Genomic DNA, 23,616 nt, shown 5'->3' on the forward strand with positions numbered 1-23,616 from the left:
ACGCCCAGGACGCGTGCGTGGCACTAATGAGCTGGCAGGGTCGCTCAGGAGAGACTGGAGGGGGTGGCACGCCAGCCAAGTCGAAGGGAAGGGGAGGGCCTTTGTAGGACAAGGAGTGAGTTCCAAGGTTGCTTCCAGATCTTCAACGCTGAGTCCAGCTGAGTCCAGTGTGTGATGTCTCTAGCACTTGAGGCAGATGAGTGTCCCTGGTGCTGGCCTAGCCCTGCTCTGGTGTGGGGTGGTAGCCCTTGACATAGGCTCCTCCCCATTCTCACTGGGTGGGGAGCCAGCCAGGAGGCTCAGCTGCTGTATTTCCCCCAGTTCCTGCCCGTACTGCGCTTTGGCTCTCTCTTTCTAGGTCTCTCTTCCCCAGCTGTCAGGGCATATAAGTCCTGCTGGAACATACTTAATGAGACATGATGTGGTAGTCATAGGTTATGCAAGAGAGGAGTTCCTGAAGATTTCATGTGATTTAAAACTCATGTAATTTGAGACAAATTCATTTTTCATAGGAATAAGTTTATACCAAGGGAGATGTGTTTAAAAGCATGAATCTACAGACGTTTCTTTTGCTTGCTTTGAGCAAAATGTTTAAAATGCACAATATTTACACTCAACAATAGTGTTCTATAATGTCTAACTTTCTTTCCAAAGTTATTCACTGTCTTATGTCTTCCAATACCAACCCTAGCTCTTAATGAACATGCAAACATTTGTATAGAATGTTTTTTTAAAGATTTTAAACTATAACAGCAGTAAATACTTAAATCACAACACGTTAGTCACCAAATCGCTCACATATGTTCTGCTACATGGGGCAGAAGTGCTGGCAGTGGGGCGCTGGTGCAGAGGTGGCTGGCTTCACTGTTCACCTGCGGACAGAGCACCGACTACTAGTGCTGAGAAGGGGCGGGGCGATAGTGTGACGTCACTGACGATTCACTCCCTGCCAACTTCAAAATGATGTGGTTTTTGATGATTTCTTTAATTTAGAAGGATATGGATTTTTTTGCACATAAAATGAAGCTCTATTAACATGTTTATAATCCTACTATTGCAAATTCACGTAAACTCAAACCCACATCAGATGTCCCTGCACTCTGTTCACCGGTGTGTAAGGAAGGGGCCGGAGGAGGGAGAGACAAAAATGCACGAGCCGGTGCATGGTTAAAGCTACAGAATGTTCGAGCTCAAGAGCCCGTGGGGGGGAGCCGTCCACCTGCACTTACAGATGAAGAAGCGGGGGCCCAGGGAGGTCGGTCAAGAGCCCACACAGTGAGTCAGGTCTCCTGGGTTGTGTCTTATGGTCTGGAGTCAGGCACTGTATCTGAGAGTGTGATGTCACAGTAACCCGGCACAGTGCCAGTCACGGAGTGTGGGCTCAGAAAATCCTGGAGAGCAGCCTGGAGTGGAGGGCTCCTGTGGTTTCCACTCTGGACCTCAGCTTGAGAGCAGGAGGCTTCTTAGGTGTGAGGAGAGGTGCCCTGTTTCCCGAGGGGTGGGGCTCAGGAAGGGAGGTGCTTCTACCTCCACACCGCTCCCCCTCCCAGGGACACACCTCTCCCCCACCAGGATCACACCTGTCCCCCACCCAGGGACACACCTGTCCCCCTCCCAGGGACACACCTCTCCCCCTCCCAGGGACACACCTCTCCCCCTCCCAGGGACACACCTGTCCCCCACCCAGGGACACACCTCTCCCCCTCCCAGGGAAACACCTGTCCCCCTCCCAGGGAAACACCTGTCCCCCTCCCAGGGACACACCTGTCCCCCTCCCAGGGACACACCTCCCCCCTCCCAGGGACACACCTCTCCCCCACCAGGATCACACCTGTCCCCCACCCAGGGACACACCTGTCCCTTCCCAGGGACACACCTCTCCCCCTCCCAGGGACACACCTGTCCCCCACCCAGGGACACACCTCCCCCCTCCCAGGGACACACCTCTCCCCCTCCCAGGGACACACCTCTCCCCCTCCCAGAATCACACCTCTCCCCCTCCCAGAATCACACCTCTCCCCCACCAGGATCACACCTCTCCCCCTCCCAGGGACACACCTCTCCCCCTCCCAGAATCACACCTCTCCCCCTCCCAGGGACACACCTCTCCCCCTCCCAGGGGACACACCTCTCCCCCACCAGGATCACACCGCTCCCCCTCCCAGGGACACACCGCTCCCCCTCCCAGGGACACACCTCTCCCCCTCCCAGGGGACACACCTCTCCCCCCACCAGGATCACACCTCTCCCCCTCCCAGGGACACACCTCTCCCCCTCCCAGGGGACACACCTCTCCCCCACCAGGATCACACCTCTCTCCAGCCTTGATCAGACCTCCCCACTCTCCTGCCCCAAGGAACACAGGGAGCAACTAAGATTCCTCCATTGCTGTGGAAACACTAAGGCTATTCAATAAAGGAGACGCTTTGGAGGTGGCTGCATTCACCTGGTTCACCTGAAAATTGCTCGCGTGGTAACAAATCGCACTTAAACAAACGTTTCACAAAGCCGGGCTGCACAGAGACACCCAGCTCTGGCGTGAGGTGGTCATGGGTTGGTTTGCCCTTTCACTTACAACTTAGATGACCTTTGACACGTCGCTTGGTGACTGTGTCATCCCCTGTGGCGATGCCCGCTCACAGGACTCGGTGGAAGTCAAACGCTGTCTTTGTTCCAGGCCCCTGGACCTGCTTACTCAGTGCGTCAGCTCCTGCCTGTATAAATATGAACATGATGTCAGAAGCCAAACGGATCAAAGGGGCTTTCACAACCAGATGGGAAAGTCCACCATCAGACAGTGAGAGTGTAGACCCCGCCACACGATCTCAAATTAAAGCCAGATGTTAATGAGAAACGGGTGAATCCGTGCTCACGAACAGGCAGGGTTTGACAAACGTCACTGTCTGCACACCAGCTCTTTCATTAGGTGGGACCGGGGTGGTATCATGTTTATGGGTCCCCTTGTTTCCTCCCATTTCCTGCTCCTGTGATCACGGAGACACAGTGAACCCAGGAAAGGCTGGCTTAGACAAGGAAATGCGGTGGCCTCATTGCTGGTGGTGTAGACTTTAAGGAAATTATTTCTTTTCTGGTCTCAAAAAGCTGCCAAAATTTTTGTTTTATTATTTAAAAAGTGATTTAAAAATAACTATTTTTAATGATTCTTAGAAACCTACTTACTGTAAATTATTTTTTCCTTCCTTTCCACTTCCTTCCCCTCCCCGCCCCCAACCCCTTTACCTTCTTTCCATCAAGAAAAAGGCTTAAAAGACAAGAGACCTTAAACCGTCAGACATGCAGTGTGTATTTCCAGACCGTCTTCTACAAGGGCTTCATTCCCGCCCTCCCACCAGTGCGGGGGGCGGGGGGGGGGGGAAGCCATTCTTTGCTCCTCCCTCTACCCTACCCCCACTCCCCCCCGCCCCATTCCTTCTCTGAGAAGTCTTAGGGGCATTTGTCAACGTGAGTCTACAAATGCTATCTTTAATTTGCCTTTATTTGATGGCTAGTGGGGTCGACGGCCATTTGAATTTCTTCTTCTGTGGTTAAGTCCTTTCCTGCCCTTTGGGAGGGCCATGTGCTTCGTTCTGTTTTAAGTTTTACGTGGCGTGTGATCCAGAAACGCCTTTCCCAGCTCATCCCTGTCCACAGTCTGTTCACCAAAAACCCGCGGACTTCGGCCTGTGGGGAGCTCTACTTTCCTGCCACCGTCGCTCTTGACATCGTTTTTCTCTCTGTGTCATCGGGAGAGTCCTAACGGGACCTAGCAGGGAGGGACAGCGGTGTGTCTCGTCGGCTGCTACGCGAACCCCTCCACAGAGACTTCTGAGTGTACTTTTGATGCCACTCACAACGGCGTTAAGCCACAGAAGCACGAGCATGGGCGCAGCCTGATTCCAGAAGGAATATCCTTTGAACTCGCTCAGACACTAAGGCTCACTGGTAAACGTTTTCCTCTTACCATTTGATATAAAAGGTGGCAGTATTTTCTCAGGAAATAAAAAGGTGGGGCAGGGGAGATGTCTGGTGGTACCTCGCCCAGGATTAAAGAAATGCAGTGGGTGAATAGAGGATCTTTAGGAAATGCCAGAACAGTTTATTTGTGCTCACTTTATTAACTTCTGTTTATTTCAAGTTTTTTTAAGAGGTGGCCGTTTTCCAGCTCCCTGGTTTCACTTTAAGGCTTCTTCCATGGCATGTGGTTGAGCATAAGCATATGTGTTCCCTTTCCTTATTAGTTCCGTATAAATCTCTCTTTACATATTAAGAAGTCAGATTGCCTTGGTTATTGTTTCTATAAAAGTTTCACATTGCCTCGAACACAGCCATTTGGCCCGTGGAGAGGTAACCCAGGCTTATGTTAATTAGAGACAGAGCCCAGACGAATCATTTGCAGGTTCTCCTTCCATCCAGAAGGATCCCTTCATACCACCTGGCTAGTCGGAGCAAGTCACAGATAGAATATGGACATGTCATTTCCAAATGTAGTCTGTGCCTGCCCGAGCCACTGTGCTAGTGAGCTGTTGCTGTGTAACAAATTATCCCAGCATTGAGCAGCTTAAAACGACACACTTTTATTATCTCCTGTTTCTGGGTCAGAAATCTAGTGCAGCCTAGCTGCGTCTCCTGGCTCAGAGTGTCCCACGGGGCACAGCAATCAAAGGAGGGCTGAGGCAGCTGTCACCTCAAGGCTTCTGAGCTCACTCATCAGGAGCCTGTTGGCCAGAGGCCACTGTCATGAGCTTTGTCACATGAGCCTCTCCATAGGACAGTTCACAGCATGACAGCAGACTTCTGAGAGAGCCAGCAAGCGAGGGAAAGCCAGAGGGCAGTTGCTATTTTTTTGTAATCTAGTTTTGGAAGTAATACCCCATTATTTTTTGCCATTTTCTAGAAGCAGGTCACTAGGGTCAGCACCCCACCCCCCAAGGTGACTGTGAATGCTTGGGGGTGGGGACCCCGGAGCCATCAGGAGGCTGCCTGCCGTGCTGTGAAACTGTGATGTATAGAAAGAAATGTGTATTTGGCCTTGGTCCACGGTTCCTGGCTCACCGCTTCCCAAACCCTTGGAATTTCCTCAGTGATGAGAGGAACAAAGGTGTCTTTTGTTAGTTAAAGAGGCGACTTTGGAAAGCACCTAAGTGGGAGGTGGGGCTGGTCACCAGGAGAGCCAAACGTGTGATTGGAGGGTTGGGGCTTTCAGTCCCACCCCCACCTTGACGTCAAGGAGGGGCGGGGCTGGAGGGTGAACAGTAATGCCTGTGTAATGAGGCTTCCATGAACACCCCCGAGGGCAGGGCTCTCCAGCCCACAGACCCAGTGCCAGACTGGAGATTTGAAGGCAGCTGGTGTGACTCCCCTGTCTAAGGTCTTCCCACAACACCGTGGGACTCCTCCTGGTGGCCCTCTGGATGCACCCCCCAGATTCAGCGGGCCTGCATCCCTCGACGGAAGAAGGAGTCAGAAGCCAAACGGGTGGAAATCTGGTTGAACAAGTCTTCTAGAACTGTGCAGAATAAAACGAGCACTACATACATAAGATCTTGCCTCTGAGCTAGAGCACTGAAAAAGAAGGTTAGAGCCTTCGTTATCATTGTCTTCTTCCTTCTCCTCCTTCTCTTCCTCCTCCTCCTCCTCTTCCTTCTCTTCCTCCCCCTTCCCCTCTTCCTCCGATTCCTCCTCCTCTTCTTCCTCTTCCTCCTCCTCCTCTCCCTTCCCCTTTTCCTCCGATTCCTCCTCCTCTGCTTCTTCCTCCTCTTCTTCCTCCTCCTCTTCTTCTTCTTCCTTCTTCTTTCTTCTTCTTCATTGTCTTCCTCTTCATCTTTGTCGTCAGCCCTGCTTGGTGGACCTCTGTGTTTTGACACCATCAAGTCTCACAAGGGCCTGAGACGTGAAGTGATGATTGGCAGGCACGTGACAGCCCTCTCAGGCGATTGTCTCTGGAAACGTGAAAGACCACCCTCAGAACTTGACAGTTCTGGGCGCACTAATTCTGCTGCTTAAACCAACCAGACCAGGAGGCCCATCCCCAGGTGACTGAGGCCCGGGTCCGAGCTGCCTTCCGACTGGTTTCCCTCTCTGGGTGCCGCTCCAGCTCCCCAGGGCACGCTCCAGCCTGGCCATCTGCTTGGCAAATTTCCGGGGATGCGGCAGCGCTCATGGGTGCATCATGGCAGTAACGCCATCCAAAAATTCCACCGGGAGAGCCGGGCCTGACTTCCTCTGCCGGAATCCCTGTTGGGGATCGCTCACTAATTGTGATGGGCTGCCCCACCCTACCCCGTACGGCTGTTTCTGTAATTTCCCCAGAACTGATGATTATTATTTTGCCCTTTGACCTCCTCTTTTTGAATTTTAACTAACAGTCTTCTTGGCCACTGGGCAGCCCTCGGGAACCCTGTTCTGTTTGAAAACGAACCAAGGAGATGTTTATCTATCTCAGAACGGTGTGGCTTCAAAGAAAACCGAAGAGACAATATGAGAGTTTAACCACAGAAAATATACTTGAAAAGTACAGCCGGGTGAGGGGGGTGGCGAGAGCATGCATTTGGTCAACCACACGGGGGTCTTCTTCAGTTTTTTCGCAGCGAGTTCTGGGAGTTTCATAAAAAGGGTATCATTGTACTTAGTCACATTTGGCAAGAACACTCGGACTTCCCGGTGTTACCTGGTGCCCGCCACCTGTCCTCTCCGGAGGCGCCGCGTCCCGCCTGCCTGGCAGAGCACATCGCGCGGTCTGTTCGCTCCCGCGCTGGCCACCCTGCCCGCCCTGCCCTCTTCCCACGGGAGGCACGTTATTCCTAGGGCCAACCCCGGGAATTTTAGGAAGCTTCTCCTTTTCCACAAATGAGTGATCTGCTTTAGCTTTATACCTGCCCGAATCCCCGCGGGGCTGAAGCAGGCCATGAAGACTGTCTGTGTGGCCTGGACACATTTTGAAATCGCAGGAGCAGTCTTCACCGTTCGGGGTCAGAGCTTGGTTGCCGGGCCCCTGGGGACCCACACACTGTTGTGTGTGGAAATCACGGAGCTTGCTCTTCATCAGGTGGAACTGGGAAGCAGAGCCCGAGAGGAATGTTCTTACCTTCGGAGCTGATGAGTCTGAACTCAGGCTCAGGGCTGCTGAGCAGCGGAAGACCCTGTGTGTCCCCGGAGGTGCAGAAGCCACACTGTGGCCTGCGCCCCTTCCCGTGTGTCCCACGCGATGGTGGCCGTGGCTTCCCATGGTCAGCAGCCGCCTTGTGTGGGAGCTGGGCTTCGGTCCATGCTCCCAGCAGTCAGGATCCTGCACTTAGCTGTCTTTTTGGCAGGTCCACGAATCGGTCCCTTTCCTGCCCATCTGCTGGCCGTGCGTCACTGCAAGGGGCTGTCACCGTGGCTCCCGAGCCTGTCTTCTCCCCAAACTGGGCGAGGTGCCATCGGGCTGAATCAAGGGTGGGGTTTTCCAGGGGCTCTTAGTTACATATGATGATGGTCATTGAGATCATGATAAAAAGGAGATGCAAGGGTTACTATGTTCTACCAAGAAAACGGAGAGAGCGCCAATCAGACACAGGCTTTTCTGTGGGACAGCTGAGATCATGTGTCATGGGCACGCAGGCTCTTAGGACCAGTCATCTGATCCAACTTCTGGTTCTGCAACTGACCAGCGGGGCCTCCTCCATCAGATTAGAGCAGGGGTGTCAAACTCATTTTCACCGGGGGCCACATCAGCCTCACGGTTGCCTTCAAAGGGCTGAATGTAATTTCAACTCCTAGAAGTTACCTTCGGGTAATTACCCTAGGGTTAGGGCTAGGGCTAGGGTTAGGGTTAGGGCTAGGGTTAGGTAATTAGGGTTATGTAATTTCGACTCCCAGAAATTACCTTCAACCCTTTGAAGACAACCGCGAGGCTGATGTGGCCCCCGGCGAACATGAGGTTGACGCCCCTGGATCAGTGAGCCTAAGTCTTAGGGCTTAGTGTCCCCGCCAGTGAACGGTCTCAGGAATACCAAGGTCCTGGACCTTTTGTAGAGAACGCAGGAAGTGTTACACGTGAAACTGCTCGAAACCTAGGTTCCCGGTCAAAAAAGGGAAAGTTTCCGCCTCTCCCTGCCATCTCCCCGCCTACTCCCTGCTACTTGAAACACCGTGGGCCCACACCTACGTGTCCAGCCAGGGTGGACTCCCCCTGCCGCTGTGTGTTCTGACCTTGCCTCCAGGGGCTGGGTAATTTCCTGGTGGAGTCCTCCCCCCCTCCGGGGAGAGGAGTGCCTTCGGCATTTTGTAGGGCAAGCGCACTTCACGAAGGACAATAGGCAGTAGTACCACGGGCAGTGTTCTGGGTGGGGAGAAAGGAATCATCTGTTTGTGAATGCTGAGAAGGGAAAATTAAATCAGCAGCCCTCCCCTGCAGCCCAGCGTCCAGAAACCCTTGGAGGACCTAGTTATTGAGTTCACTTCCCTCTCAAACACCAGCTCCTGAGGCTGCTCTGTTGTGTTTTCATTTCTCTCCTCGTGGGAGACAGAACATCATCGTCTGAGATACCTGTGGAGGCTTTCGCTCCTCTAGTCAAAGGCATCGCATTTCCGTTTTACGTAAGTACCGCGCACTGTTTTCCGAGTTACCGTGCCTCTGCTGTGAATGCCGTGTTTTTTCGTGAGTTGATGACTGAAACAGCCTTGCTCCCCCGACTCGTGTGCGTCTCCGCCTGAACCATCGGCGATTCCAGCTCGCGTTCATCCTGTATCGTTGATGCTAAGAGGTCTGTGATGATGGGCATGTTGAAAACCAAATCTTCGATTCCTCTTTGATCTTAGGGCAATATCACAACGGGAAATTTACTCGGTAATGCTTTGTCCTTTTGCCAAAGGAAGAAGGGAGGCTAATTGCTCCGGATTTCTGGGGGGGACAGCAGGCGGAGGGGCACCGCGGCGGAACGGGAGCGCGCCCTCGGCGGAACTCGGGAGCGCACCGGCACGCGCGTGTGCTCCGCCCACAGCTTCTGTGCGTTTTTCATCTGCGTGACGGTCTTCCCCGTCCATCATCCCACAGTCCCCACGCACAGTGCGCACCCCGACCTCTCAGGCCTGCGCTCTGGTGACTTTATTAACTTCAGTTTAGCAAGGAGTTCTCGAGGGCTGCTCTGCAGCAGGCAGTGCCCGGGGGGCTGGGGACGCAGCAGGGACTCAACCACCCGCAGAGACCCCTCTCTGGACGGTGGCGTCCAGCGCGGGTATGTCCGATCAGACTCTGTCTCACCGCTCATCCGTCAACCACTGGAGGCCTGGAAACAGTAAATACAGGGGAGGCTTCTGTGCCCTTGCCGAGGTCTCCCCTCTTCGCTGGTACAACCCGTTTGTTTATCTACTTGTTTTTGTTACTGAGTGGTATGATCACATGACCCAAAGCAGTTTACGGATTCAGCGCAATTCCTATCAAAATGCCAATGTCCTTTTTCTCAGAACTACAACAAATGATCTTAAAATGTCTATAAAGTCACAGAAGACACCTGAAGAGCCAAAGCAGTCTCGAAAGAAGAATAAAGTTGTGCTGTAGAACTGGGCGTCTGAAACCTGTGTCATTGTGTGAACCAGTGTCAGCCCCAGTAAATTCAATGAAAAGGAGAAAAGAACGAAATTGGAGGTATCATGCTCCCCGATCTCAAACTCTGTGGCAAAGCTGTCATCATCAGAACAGTATGGTACTGGCCCGAAAACAGACACATAGATCAGTGCAACAGAATAGAGGCCCCAGAAAGAAACCCTCACTTACATGGTCACTTAATCTATGACAAAGGAGGTAAAAATATACACGGGAGTAACGGCAGTCTCTTCAACAAGTGGTGTTGAGAAAAATGGACAAATACATGCAAAAAAAAAAAAGCGAAACCATTCTTACACCATATATAAAAATAAACTCAAAATGGGTTGCAGACTTAAATATAAAGCTTGCAACCCTAAAACTCCTAGAAGAAAGCGTAAGAAGTAAACTATCTACCATCAGTCTGAGCAATATCTTTTTGGACACGTCTCCTCAAGTAGGGAAAGCAAAAGAAAAAATAAACAAGTGGGATGACATCAAACTAAAAAGCTGCTACACGGCAGAGGAAACCCTCAACAAAACAAAAGGGCGATCTACTGGCTGGGGGAATCTATTCGCAAGCCGAGTATCCGGTAAGGGGTTGGTGGCCACACTGTATAAGGAGCTCATACAACTCAAGAACGAAGAGCTCGTTTTAAGGCAGAGAAATGCTGGGGATCCTCCTGTTGTTTACACACTAGCCAGAAGCCTTTGCTTTCCCGGAATTCTGAATCAAACTCAAAATCATTTGGCAAAAGCTGTGAAACGCCCGTTTCCCCTAACAAGCCCTTGCACGTGCTCCGTGGTAGATGGGTGTGCTGGGCTGTGTAATACTTTCACTTGAAGCCTGCATTTTGAGCTAGAGATTCCCAGGTTCTCTGTCTACAGCTGGACCTGTCTGGCGGCCTGGGGGCCCCAGAGTTACAATAACAACCCTGACTTTGTCCCATAGGTAGGTGCTCTGCAGGCTTCGGGCAAGACTGGGCTGTGTTACCTGGAGCTATCTCTGTGGTGTGTAGGCACCCGGCTGGGGAGGCCCGCAGGGCCAGGCCAGATTCCTTGGGGTGGCCCTCTCCTCGGCAGGGTGGCCTTCTGCTGCCTTCGTCCCTCGGCGAGCCTAAAAGCTGCAGTTGTCAGATGAGAGAGCAGACGGTGATGGCTGTGAAAATGAGCCTCTGGACGTTCCGATGGCGTGGCGAGTCCTCTTTACGTGCTACAGATGCATAAGGGGCGTTCTACTCTTACCCATCCCTTCTCTCTGCATTGGAGTTATTCCTTCCAGTTCTCTCTTGTTGTACTTCCCCCCCTTTTTTAAATTTTAAAAAATATTTTTATTTATTTATTTATTTTTAGAGAGGGGAGGGAGGGAGAAAGAGAGAGAGAAACATCAATGTGCAGTTGCTGGGGGCCGTGGCCTGCAACCCAGGCATGTGCCCTGACTGAGAATCGAACCTGCGATGCTTTGGTTTGCAGCCCGCACTCAATCCACTGAGCTACGCCAGCCAGGGCATATTTTCCCCCTTTGGTCCCTGGCTCTATTTATTTAGATTCCCTCCTCCCACATAATCTTGTTCGATTCATCATTATGTGCAGTTAGCAAGAAGGGGCTGTGCAGACACTGGGTGCTGTCATGGGGTGTTTGCGGTGGGGGGTGGCACTCTTAGGAGTTTTATGAAATCATCTGTTGAGGGTTTTCTTTTCCCATTCTAGCATTGTGCGTGGATGTTTTTTCTGAAATCCCCCTTTTCCCTCTATTTGTCACCAAGTAATGTGCTTATCTTTGCCCTGTAATGCTACATTTCCACATATGTGATTAAGGAACAAATCATAAAGTTAATGATGCTGATGTCCCGACCTATCCATGAAAAATACATTTATCTTACAGTGACTCATGCGGGAGGGAAAAGGATCATTTCTACTGCAGCCCTACACCCTCCCTGCTTCACGCGGCCACCCTGTTATTATCTCAGACGCGTGAGTCAGTGGCCCGCATTATTTATGATTATTGGCCTTAGCTATTTATTATGGAAATGCGTGGTGGTGCAGACTCTGAGATGTGGAGTGATAGATGGACTTTGTGATTTCTGAAACACAGAGACGCTCGAGGGGCGCAGCGTCCGTGAAGAGAGGCCACTCCCCCGTCCTGTGTGAACTGCAGCCGCCTGCCTGGCCCTGCTGCGTGCAGAACGGCACTCACGTGCTCGCGCCTCACGTGCTCGCGCCTCACGTGCTCGCGCCTCCGCACGCACAGGGCGGAGCAGGGATGCCCGGCCTCGGCCGCCTAGTGGTCACGGTCCTAAGCCACAGTTAACGGCATTTTTTTGAATGTGCCCCCGTGTGCGGGCAAAATATTAACAGATGACTCAAAATGTTTTGATATGGAAAGAGATTCTCCACGTTTTCTTCCAAAGGCCACTTGGCTTTAATGTTTCTGCTACATCTTGTTAATATTGTTTTGTTTTTGTTTTTCCGTGAAGCTGATCTTCCCCCAAAGAATGTCCTGTGGGAAAACAGAGACCAAGCTACCCAATAATGAAATCCAGGTTTCCTCTCTGAGATGCATAAGACATTAATGTAGTCCCAGGATTTTTGTCCAAGGAGTCAGCTTCAAGTCAGATTACAGTGTGTGTGTGACAATAGTCGTTTTCTAAATGCGAATGCAGAGTTACTGGAAGCACTGGCTCTGAGATGTCAGTATCTGTTCCATGGTAACGTGGTTTTGTCATGATTAATGACAAAGACACGCTAGCTGCATGGCCTCAGATAATAGAGCACCCAGAAAACAGTCTCATGTGTAAAAATTAAAGCACAAATCATTGTCTCCTAAAGGTTGGAGCAGACTGCCACTGGGACTGAAAGCTCCCCCTGCAGGCTGTGGCAGAGCCGCACTGTCTCCTTGGGACCTGGGAGTCCCTGTCTGCACCTCCAAGGCACGTGGGTGGAGGGCTCAGACCAGGCATATAGGCATCCAGTCTTATCGAAGTCACACAGTTTGCAGCGATGGGCATGATAGGAGGGGACCGTCCCAATGGCTTTTCTTCTCATGAGCATCTGTTTGGCCTGATGCCACGACAGCTCATTCCTTTCACGTTATGAAAATGCATGTTCTCAGGTTCTTGCATGTTTCCTCCCATCACTTCGTGGAGACTGGAGGTGCTCCCTGCCTGTTTCAGGCATGGCCCCGGGCTGTTTGTAGGTCACAGCTCTTCCGACGGAAGGAGGACTCTAATGGGTCGTGAGAGCTTTGGCAGCTGCATCCTCCTCTCGTGTTAGGGTTCAGCACCTCAGGGAAGGAGTGCCCCTCATTACAGGCGGCACTCGAGCGGGAGGTCCCAGCACAGGTGCTCAGAGATGGAAAGGAGCCGTTTGCAGTGGTCAGAGCTGGGGCTCAGCATTTCCTCCGCTCCTCCTCGTAGCGCTCTAGCTACGAGGCCCTGCCAGCGGAGGTGGGTCGGCTGAGATTCCCCGCTCCTCTCGCCTCCTTCAGAGGTCTAGCGAGCCGTCGTGGGTGGGGTCCTGCTAGTCTTTGCCGGAAGGAGAGCAGACCCTCTCTGTTTTTCTGAGCAGCGGCTGGAAGGGGTCCGGGTAGCACTAATCTCATGGCTTGTTTAGGGGCGTGAATTCTGCTGCTTTTGTGAAGAGCATTGTCCAGGATTTCAAGGAGAAACTAACATGGTTCTTTGTCACACAGAAACTCGCAGGATAGGGGACTCACAGAGCACCTCATATTGTATGAGGTTGTACCAACCTCAGGTGTTTCATGCGTTAGAATGCGAGCGTGCGGAAGGGTTACAGGTTCTAGTTAATGCTAAGGGATGTGTCCATTTGCACACTCAACTTGGAACCAGGGCGAGTCCACTCCTCCCACACTCAGCTGTGGGTGCCTCCTGCACAGGGCAAGTCCTTGGCACCTGTTTGAAGAAAGCCACAGGACCTAGAAAGTTGAGGAGACAGAGAAGTGAGTTCTAGACACGAGGTGCATTGTTGATGTTGAGGGTTTGGCTGATGAGAATTTCCTCTTTTCCATGTGACAGTAAAAGTCACTCAGTCAACAGGCCCCATTCATTGAGTTCCTCAACAGGTGTTTGTAGAACATCTACCGGGCATGACGCGTTGCGCCAGGTGCTGTGAAACACTCACAGGTGGACAGACGGCAACCGCTCCCACCCTGCAGGCCCCCGCAAAGAGCCACAAGCACCACGGGGAGGGGAAACAAAAATATTATGGAGGTTCAGACGAGGAAGCCGTCACTTCTGCTTGGGGATGAGGCAAGAACAACTTTTCACAATCTTGTGGGACCTTAGAAGTTGCAGAGGCTTTAAGGAGCTGACATGGGGTGTGAGGGCTTTCCAGACACAAGGGCTGGGTGGGCGGGGACCGTTTGGGCAGGCCGAGAGGTCAGCCTGGCCCCGGAGGGAAGGGCAGTGGGGCTGAGGGGGAGGAGAGACCCGTATGGGCGATGGGATACGGATGCCAGACAAGGCGCTTTTCAAACTTAATTTGGCAGGAGGAGGGGGGTCACGGTGGGCTCCTGAGCAGAGACGTGTGGAACAGAGCCGGCAGGGCGGTTAGGGCACACTGAAGGGGAGCCTGTGGGCCAGGAGAGGGCTGCCCATGCTCTGTGTGAGAAGGGGGAGGGAGGGCAACCGTGCCCGGCGGCAGTGCACTTGGGCCCGGGGGAAGGGGTGCTTCGGGACTACGTGCAGACCCAGAGCCGGATTTAAACATCTGCCAGGCCCCGGGTGCGCAAAGCCACCTGTGACGGAGCAGTCACGTCGGCGCTGTGCGGCCCCTTCTACCCTGAGGCTCCGGGGGCCGGACACTGCCCCTGGCCAGAGGGGTGGGTGGTGGCGGCTTAACTGGAAGTTGAGTGGGAACTTGCCACCACTGGCTGGGACGGTTACTCTCTCAGTTGCCTAAGCGAGACTGTTCGCCGTCCGACGTGACTGAATGACTTCCCGTGGCCTCTGTCTCACAACCAGAAAAGTCCCAGCCCTGCCGGAGTTTTCACGCAGGGGCAGGATCAGGTGTGAAAAGGAGGCCGAAATCGCCGAGTTTCAGGCCCACGCGGGATTCCTCCATGCTGGGCGGCCAGGGCCAGAGTGAGAAGGCGCCCCGGCGGGGAGTAGGCATTCCCTTGTCACGGAGACTGTCCCTCTCTTCCTGGAAGGGCTGGGGGAAATGAATAAACGCTCAAGTGCGAATAACTTAAAGCACAGTGCTGGGTCTCTGCGGGGGAGCCTGTTTCGGGGAGCACAAGCCTTGGGTTAAAGACATTGATCTCGAAATTTCAACGTCAGACATCAGCAGGGGCAGCGCACGTCTTCATGGGAGGTGGGAAGAGGGAGCGGAGGCGGCAGCGAGGACGCTAGTGCAGTCGGCCTGGAGAAGTCGGCACCGGCACCCCCACCCCCACGCAGTGCACCCGGGTCAAGAAGAAAGTGTTTAGGACCTGGCTTACTCGGTAACTTGTCTACGGAAGCAAGATTTGAGGTCAACCAAGTTACATTTCAGACCCAAAAGGGAAAAAAGCAAACACCAAAACCTCACATCTATTAAACCGCCTCCCCAGTCCTTGGAGAAGCCACAAGGAGCTAAATAAATCACAGCCCCAGGGCCCTGGGTGGGTCACGCCCCTCAGGCTGGTGCATACGGTGCAGCTGTGCCCTGGGTGCTGTCGCAGAACAACTGTGCCAGTTGTTTCTTGTTCAGCCTCATTCGTAATGGCAACGAGGAAGAACACTGGCCCATTTTATTCTCTCCCATTGTTCAAACAGGCATTCTTCTGTTGATTTCAGAATTTAAATTCTGGAAAATTCTCTTCTACACAATCGATCATTTCCCTAACCATTAAAAAAATAAGGCCATATAGAGTAAATTCTTCTAGACTCAAGAAAATAATAATTTAGGGCTAGTGTATATGAATTGAAATCTAGCAGTGCCTGGGTCAATTTTATGCCGTCAGTGTGGACTCTGTTCATTTCTGATTGTGGCACATTTTTAAGGCTTCGCACAGGGTACGGTTGCTTTTCATCTGACAGCAAGACTATCAAAGATAATGTCATGTTTTATGGCGCAGATGCTTTTTAATGATCGCCTAGAGTCTGAATTCCTTCAGACTCTAGATATTAACACCAGGCTGATATCACAGAGATTTAGTTAATCAATAGACCTGAAGCAATTGATCTGTAACAGCCACTTGTCAGAGAGCCTCCACGTCGCGGTCCCGACGTGCCCCCCCGCCGTACGCCGTACACGTGCCCTGAAAAGGTGTCCATCTGTGGGTCTGTGGCCCGCTGCCCTGCACTGTCCCTCACAGCGGAGAGGCAGCTCAAAAGGACCCGGAGTTCAATGCCGTATAAATGTGATTCTTGCTGTCACTTTATATTGAATCTCTAAAGGGAAAGTGGCCATTTCCTGACAAGTCTTTTATTCTCTGCATGTCTCAAGGTGAAGTGCGAGTTCTGCCCTAGGCCACGTCCTTCAAAATCTTCTCTCTCGTTGCCAGGACTCGTAAACATGGGAAAATAGTCCCTTTACAAGTCCAGGAGCACACATCAGTGTGATTGGCCAGTTCCTTAAACGCTTATTTACCTTGAAACTTCTTAGTACCTAGAATCATAAAATAAAATTTTTAGGAAGGCTGGAAGCCCTATCTTTCTAAAGGGCATTAATTATGTTCGTATTTGCCTGAAACACTCAAGGAAAAGCAGTGATTCTTTATGTTACACAGAGCAAAATTAGTTGGACCTGAAAAGTTCTTTTCGTAATGTAAGTGGTTCCTCTCGCAAAGGGAATTTCTTTAGGTCAGGCACTCATACACCTATATTTTTCCATTGCAAGTTCTTTATGTCTTCTTGCTGTCTTTGCCAAATTCGCTTTCCTGCGAGACCCTCCGAGGATGTTAAAAAGGCCTGTAAGTGTCTGGGAGTGTGGGCGGGTCAGTCACACTGATGCAGGAATGGCAATTAGCGGTTTTTTCTGCTAATTTTCCCCATGAACCCCGTGAACAGCAGTCACAACTGGCAGTCCAGCCAGAGTGTGGCATGGTGTTGGTGTGTGTGTGTGTGTGTGTTCATTTCTGCAGGTGGCTGATGTGGGGGACAGGAGAGAGATGTTAGAAACGCCGCCCCTCTTCATCTGTCTAAATCACGTGATTCTTCTGGAGGCCACCACCCGCCGGGCAGGAAACCCCGCCTCCTCGCGTTTGGGCTCCCCCTCCACCTTCTTAGACTTGCTGGGGAGTCTCTGGGATTCTTCAGAGCAGGGCGCTCAGGCAAGGCCTCTGGTCCTCGGCTCCCAGTGAGCGCCCCCACGTCCACGCCGCCTCGCCTCTTCTTAACACCGGTGTTCTAGCATGCCAGTCCCTGGTCTTGGCAAAGGGGACCGTGGCCCGTGGTCCTCATGGCCTGTACCTCCCCTTGCTGTCCCATCAGGGGTCCCGACACCGCCTCCCCTGCACAGGGGTGGGGCGCGGCCCCCAATACCCTCACAGCCGAGCACCTGTTACCTCCTCGTCTTGAGCGGAGCTTTCCGAGCCTGTCTTCTCCGGCCCCGTTCTGTCCTTGGTGTCTGGAACAGTGTCGCTGACGCGGTGGGCAGTCTGCGGGGCGCTTTCCACTCTGTGTGTTATCACTCTGTGATCCGTGGTGCGCGCCTCGAGGCCCATGATGGTCGACCATGGTCATTGGGGATGCCACCCTTCACTCAGCTCCAGGCTTTGAGCTCATTCCCGCTGGGCCTCTCGCCCCCTCTGTGGCAGCGAGGGGCAGTGACAGTGCCCTGGCCCCTGGGTCCCCGGAGCCCTGCTGGCACAGACTTTGGTGTGTCCCCAGGGCCCCCCTCCGTGACTCACCGCAGTCGGGCTGCTCGTCTGCTCACGGGCCGGGATCTGCCGTGGGAGCCCGGACGCCTTCTTGAAGAGCGTGAGACCAGCATCTCCCAGCCGCCGAAATCCCTTGGATCCTTTTTGGAAACTGGCCTGCAAGCGCACTTCCATAACTCATGAACCACTTTTGAATAGATTCGCTCCAAAAGACTGAAAAATGTTTTTTTTTTTTTGCCTTTGGAGGGTGAGCTTGCAGCTCTCAGCACTTTGTGCCCGAGGTGGTTTGACCCGGCGAAGAGAGGCCCGCCTTGAGCTCGTGTCATCTTCTGTTATGCTCTTGCAGGGACGGGCGGGAGGGTCAACAAGTTCCCGAGCGGTGTCTGCCGCGCGGAGGGTGCAGGCTCTGGACCCCGAAACGGACCTCACTGGCGGGGCGTGGGATTCCTCCGCGCGGAGGGTGCAGGCTCTGCACCCGGACACTGACCGCGCAGATGGGGCGTGGGATTTCTCCGCGCGGAGGGTGCAGGCTCTGCACCCGGACACGGACCGCGCAGATGGGGCGTGGGATTTCTCCGCGCGGAGGGTGCAGGCTCTGGACCCCGACACGGACCGCACTGGCGGGGCATGGGATTTCTCCGCGCGGAGAGTGCAGGCTCTGGACCCGGATACGGACCGCGCAGATGGGACGTGGGATTCCTCCGCGCGGAGGGTGCAGGATCTGGACCCCGACGGGACCGCGCAGGCGGGGAGTGGGATTCCTCCGCCAGCGCCCTGGCAGGGTGGCGCTGCGGCGGCCGAGGGCCCGAGTGGTTGTGACCGGGAAGGGGGTGTTACACTGTCCACAGGAGAGAATGGCAGGCCTCCCCGGAGGTAAATGCTTACTTAGCACAGATGAATTTTTAATGGAAATTAATTTCGCTTCTCCAAAGTAACCTACAGCTCCTCGGAAGATACAGTCTGCTCACTGTTGATTACTGACGTTATCTTTCCTCTCTTTCTCCCCTCCCCCCACCCCCGCCTGCCCAACCTGTTGGCAGCTGCCCGTATCTAGCGGTGAAACTCACCCCCGCCATCCCCGTGGTCGGTGGCGTTCTGTTCTTCTTTGTGATGGGGACCCTGCTCCGCACCAGCTTCAGTGACCCCGGAGTCCTCCCGCGAGCCACGCCTGATGAAGCTGCCGACCTGGAAAGGCAAATAGGTAACCCCGAAGGTCTGCCCTTAGCCTCTGACCCCTCCCCACCCGCGCGCAGCCCCGGTGTGGAGGCCAGGCTGAGGTGCCCGTGCCAGAGGGCCTGGGCGCTGGATGGTGACGAGGACCCGGGGCAGAGCCCCCGAAGGCTCCCTTCGCTCTGCCGCAGGATGAGCCGAGTAGGAGGTGGGATGGAAAGCGGCCAGAGGTAAGGCCCGGGGCTGGCACGGCGGAGGCGGCGGGCTCGTGGTGCCGTCCGCCAGGGCACGGCCACTGAGCCCTGCTTCCTGACGTTTCCGTGAAACCCCAGTGTCCGAGTCGGGCGTGAAGGTCCGTGGTTACCGGCGCCTGCTCTCCCTCCCGTTTGTAACCGCCGCAGCCGAACTCTGGTCTCCATAGTCTGAGTCTGGGAAGGCTACGACTAGGATCATTGTCTTATGTATGCAGCCTGGGGCGCAGAATTTCATTATCACATGTTATGATGTGTTATGCCATGACACATGGCATAACATGTATCATGGCATAACAGAGACACATATTTGTGATATATACTGAAATGAAATTAGAAGCAGAGCGTTGTCTGGCCCCCAAAACTGTGCATTTGTGAATGTGTAGCTTTGGTGTGGCCCGTGGATATCTAGCAGGGGTGGCGGAGGGGCAGTGATGACTCTGTGAATGCCGGGTTGGGCACGAGATGTCGATGACAGAGACGGTCCTCTGCCTGTTCCCCCAGGGCCCTGGGCTTCCCTGCCCCGCCTTGCTTGGCTGAAAGATCCCCGTGTGCACAGGTACCAGTGTGGGCCTTAGACGACAGTGCCTGTTCCGGTCGGCCCTCCCCACACACTGAAACCCAGCTGTGTCCTTCTCTGAGCACCTGCCTCCGTCCTTCGTCCTTGTCTCGTGGGAGGGGAGCAGTGATGGAGTTGATTGTGGGAACGTAGGGTGGGTTGTCAGATGGGCAGCAGCCTTCTTGTGCCCTGAGGTAGGGAAGAAGAGGGAGGGAGATCTCCTTCTTCTGCTGGGGAGACATCTCTTTCTTAGTCATTGCATCTTGGCATTTCAAGACAGGGTATTAATTCATCGTTTAAGCCTTACATGTATAGCACATTCATAATTTGTAAAAACTATCATGGAACTTGATAGCTTTTTCCAAGCGAGTTTGTGGGGAAGAGGTTACATGGGAGAAAGTGGCAGCGCCAGAGCCTGGAACCCAGGTTTCCTGCGTCTCAGCCCTCGTTCTTTCCAGGCCGTCTTGTCGGAGGGGAGAGAGGGAGAGCAGTCCCAGCGTGTCCTTCCAGGAACAGAACTAGACCCGTAGACACCACTCATCCGTGTCCACGTCACATTAGCGTGCACTCAGTAGCTCGACAGTCCTCCACCCGAGGAGCACGGTGTGTGTGCCAAGCCCAGCTCCCACACCGGTCGGTCACAGCCTTGACCTTCTGTGATCCTGCTCTCCATGCCACCTCCTCGGTGGAGCCTCAGCTGAGTCAGCAGGACTGGGACCCAGCCGTCCGCCTGCCTGCCTCTCGGATGGATGGGAAGGTGCCTCTGGGTCCTCTGTCCTCTGTTGGAAACGCAGGTTCTGCGAGGCGGTGTCCATCCACCCTTGTTAATACTGAAGCTGGTGAGCAGTTCACTAAAGCACATTTAAAAAATATATATAGAGAGAGAGAGAGAGAGCACACAGTTGATAACCTCAGGGCAGTATTTTTCAACGTAAGTATTTTTTCTGTAACCAGCATTGCCCTCGTGCCCCCCAGAGAGAGAACGAGAGGGCCTGAAGGATGGAACCCAGCTGCGTTGCCTGTGGCGGAGAGAGGCGGGGCTGCAGGGCGGGGCTGCAGGGCAGGACTCCGGCATGGCAGGAATGACCAGCTCGCATGGCCTCTCCCCAGGGGGTAAGGACAAAACTGGGCTGGATAGTCAGAGCCAGTCACTTTGAGGACTTGGAATAGGACTGTACTGCAGAGAGGTTATTGGTGAAAAACTACTGCACTTCAGAGGAGAGCCGCGGGCGTCCGTGGCGTTCTCCCTGAGGCCGCGAGGTCCCCGGCCTGAACGCCGAGGGGAGGGAGCCCTACCTGCAGGCCGGCCAGCAGCCTCCCTGTCTCCGGGGCTGACCTGATTCGGAGTGGGGAATGGGAAACAACGGCAACGGGAACTCTCACCTCGGGAAATTAGAGAGAGAAGAGCCAACTCAGCTCAGCGCCAGCAGTAGTGAGGAAGTATCAGAGCTGAGAGTGGAAATCAGTGAAATCAAGTAGAGAAGATCACTGAGACCAAAAGATAGTTCTCTGAGGTCGACAAAGTTGACAAACCTTAATTAATTGTACCACCTCCTCCCTGCCAACACCCATCTGCCCCCACCCCCCGCCCAAAGAGAGAGACAGAGACAGAGACAGAGACAGAGACAAATGACCAAAATCAGGTATGAAAGCAGGGACAACACCATCAACCCTGCAGGAATTAAAAAAGGATGTTAACTTTGTGGCACAAATTAGACAACTTAGATGAAGACAAATTCTTAGAAAACCACAATGACAAAAAAAATAAGACTCAAGAAGAAATAGGAAATCTGAAGAAACCCATAACCAGTAAAGAAATTGATTGTCCATTTGTAAAAAGATGAATTTGAATCCTTACCTCATACCATATACAAAATTTAAGTCAAAGTGGATCAGAGACCTAAATATAAGAGCTGAAACTACGAAACTGCTGGAGACAACATAGGAGAAAGTTTTCACGACCTTGGGCTAGGCGTAGAGTTTTTAGATAAGACACCAAAAGCATGATCTGTAAGGGAAAAATAACGATGCATTGAATGTAATTAAATTGAAAACCTCAGTACTTCAAAAGACAACACTACAAAAATGAAAAGACCCGCCACAGAGTGGGAGAAAATATTTGCAAACCGTGCATCTGGTAAAGTATCTTGCTGTTGTCTCTAGAATATATAATCTCTTTCAACTCAATAACAAGACAACAACCCTTGTAAAAATAGATAAAGCTTTGAACACTTTTCCAAAGAAGAGATCTGAGTGGCCAATAAGCACATAAGATGCTCAGCATCTCTGTTACCAGGGAAATGCAAATCAAAACCACAGTGAGATACTGCCTCACACCCCCCTGGAGCGGCTCTAATCCAAACGGCCGACAGAGACAGATGCTGGTGAGCACATGGAGAAGCTGGAGCCCGCACGCCTGACTGGTGGGGGTGGGAAACGGGGCAGCCCCCCTGGAAACCAGGTCCTCAGAATGCCTCCCAAGGTTGGGCACAGAGGTGCCGTGTGACCCAGCAAGTCCCTTCCTAGGAATGGGTCCAAGAGATATGGAAATACGTGTCCTCGTATGCACAGTATACATGACGGCCCCAAACTGGCCCCAACCCCAATGTCCATCCGTGGGGACACTGGTGAACGATAAACACGTGGTGTGTCCTCAGATGAGACGCCACCAAGCAACAAGGAAGAGCCGAGTGTCGGCGTTCGCTACAACGTGGGTGGACCTTAAAAACGTCGAGCAGAGGGAAAGAGGCCAGATGAGAAGACCACACATTGTGTCTGTGTGGTTCTGTCTACATGGAGGGCCCAGAAGGGGCGAGTCTTCAGAGACCGGAAGCAGATGGGGGCTGGCCTGGGCTGGGAGGAGTGGGCGTGGACAGCCGCGGTCACGGCAGAGCTTTCCGAAGTCATGAAATCGCTCTAAAATCAGATTGCAGTGACGGTGGTGCCCGCTAAGGAATTACCAAAAATCACGCTATTGCCCACTTACTGTGGATAACAGTTCCGGTGTGGAAGTCACGCCACAGCACCTCTGTCAAAAATAAAAGGGAGGAAGAGAGAGGAAGGGAGAGAGGAGGAAGGTGGGCTCCCCACGCTCGAGCTGCGTGACCTTAGGCATGCCATTCACTTTATAAATGCCACCCCCGCCTTGTTCTGATCTGTCAATGGGAACAATGACACACCTCCTGCAGGTTCTTGTCGGGGTGAGCTCCGTGCACGGGAGCGTGTTGGAAGGAGGAATCTTCCTCCTTGCCACCCAGGTCTCTCTCGCCTTCCACAAGCGTAGGTTCCCACAAAAAGCGGCCTGCAAAGTCACAGGCGTAAGCGGCGGAGGTTGGACAGAGCGCTCTCATACTGCACAAGGAGTCCTGCCCTGTGTTTCTCCAGTGTGGAACGTAAGATGAGGTCTCAGCGAAATCCTAGCACATTTATTTTTATGCGCTGTAACCAGAAAATGAAAAATGAGAGTTGGAAACTTTTCATTATTAGGGTTATTAATTCTAATTAGCCGTAGTACACCGCTACTTATAGAGGCCCCGAGCAGCCGCAGGGAACCAGCCGGCGGAGTGATTTGTCAGAGATCCGCCCAGGACCTGCGCCGCTGCCCCGTCTGCAGCTTCCCCGGAGAGGAGGCGGCGGCGGCGGCGAGCAGGAGGCTGTGCGTCTCAGAGTCTGTTGCAAGTGCCTTGAAAGGCCTCTTCTTTTCTGAAGGAACTTCCTCAATAACTTCTGTTGCAGCTGAAAAGACAGCAAAGCGTGGCAGCAGGGGTCCAGGAGGTCTCGCCTGGTTCCCTGGAGTCCCGCTTGGAAACTAAGTCTCAGAAACCCAATTTTTTTTTCAAGTTCACTCAGGGACAATCAGACACTGAAGCAGATGGTTTGGGATCAAAGCATTTTGTTTCAGTTGGAGATAGACCTTTGCAGGGGTCGAGTCAGGGAGAAGCAGCAGGCCTGCCTCTGCTTACTTCCCGGTGCCTGCGTCCTCTCTTCCCCGCCCCTGGACAGTGCTAAGGGGGCGGGGCGAAAGCCAGGACGTCAGCCTGGGCCGAACAGTGGCCTGGTCTGCCTGTTGAGCTCTGGAAACGAGGCCAGTTTCTCGGGAAACGCTCTCCTGTGTCCAAGGAACCCTGCTGCCCGTAGGTGCCCTTGCTTGGCGAGGGCGCAATCAGGTCAAAGGAAGCTGGGTGGCCTTCAAAAAGTCAACTGTGTGAGTGGCTATCACCTCCCCTCTGCACCTTTCGCTGCCCAACTA

The 23,616-nt window shown here is 53.2% G+C and overlaps 1 protein-coding gene across 4 annotated transcripts in view; it reads left to right on the top strand.

Annotated features, from left to right (window-relative positions):
* Positions 1 to 23,616, top strand: part of ZDHHC14 (zinc finger DHHC-type palmitoyltransferase 14) — a 213,432-nt gene that overhangs the window by 102,738 nt on the left and 87,078 nt on the right. For all 4 annotated transcript variants that reach the window (XM_045843155.1, XM_045843153.1, XM_045843156.1 and 1 more), the window contains one exon: positions 18,428 to 18,588. In XM_045843155.1, the coding sequence (XP_045699111.1) occupies positions 18,428 to 18,588 (161 nt within the window). The remainder of the gene's footprint in view (positions 1 to 18,427; positions 18,589 to 23,616) is intronic.

Source organism: Phyllostomus hastatus, unplaced genomic scaffold (assembly GCF_019186645.2).
Source record: "Phyllostomus hastatus isolate PE091 unplaced genomic scaffold, TTU_PhHast_1.1 phas_contig_40, whole genome shotgun sequence".
NCBI classification, from domain to species: domain Eukaryota; kingdom Metazoa; phylum Chordata; class Mammalia; order Chiroptera; family Phyllostomidae; genus Phyllostomus; species Phyllostomus hastatus.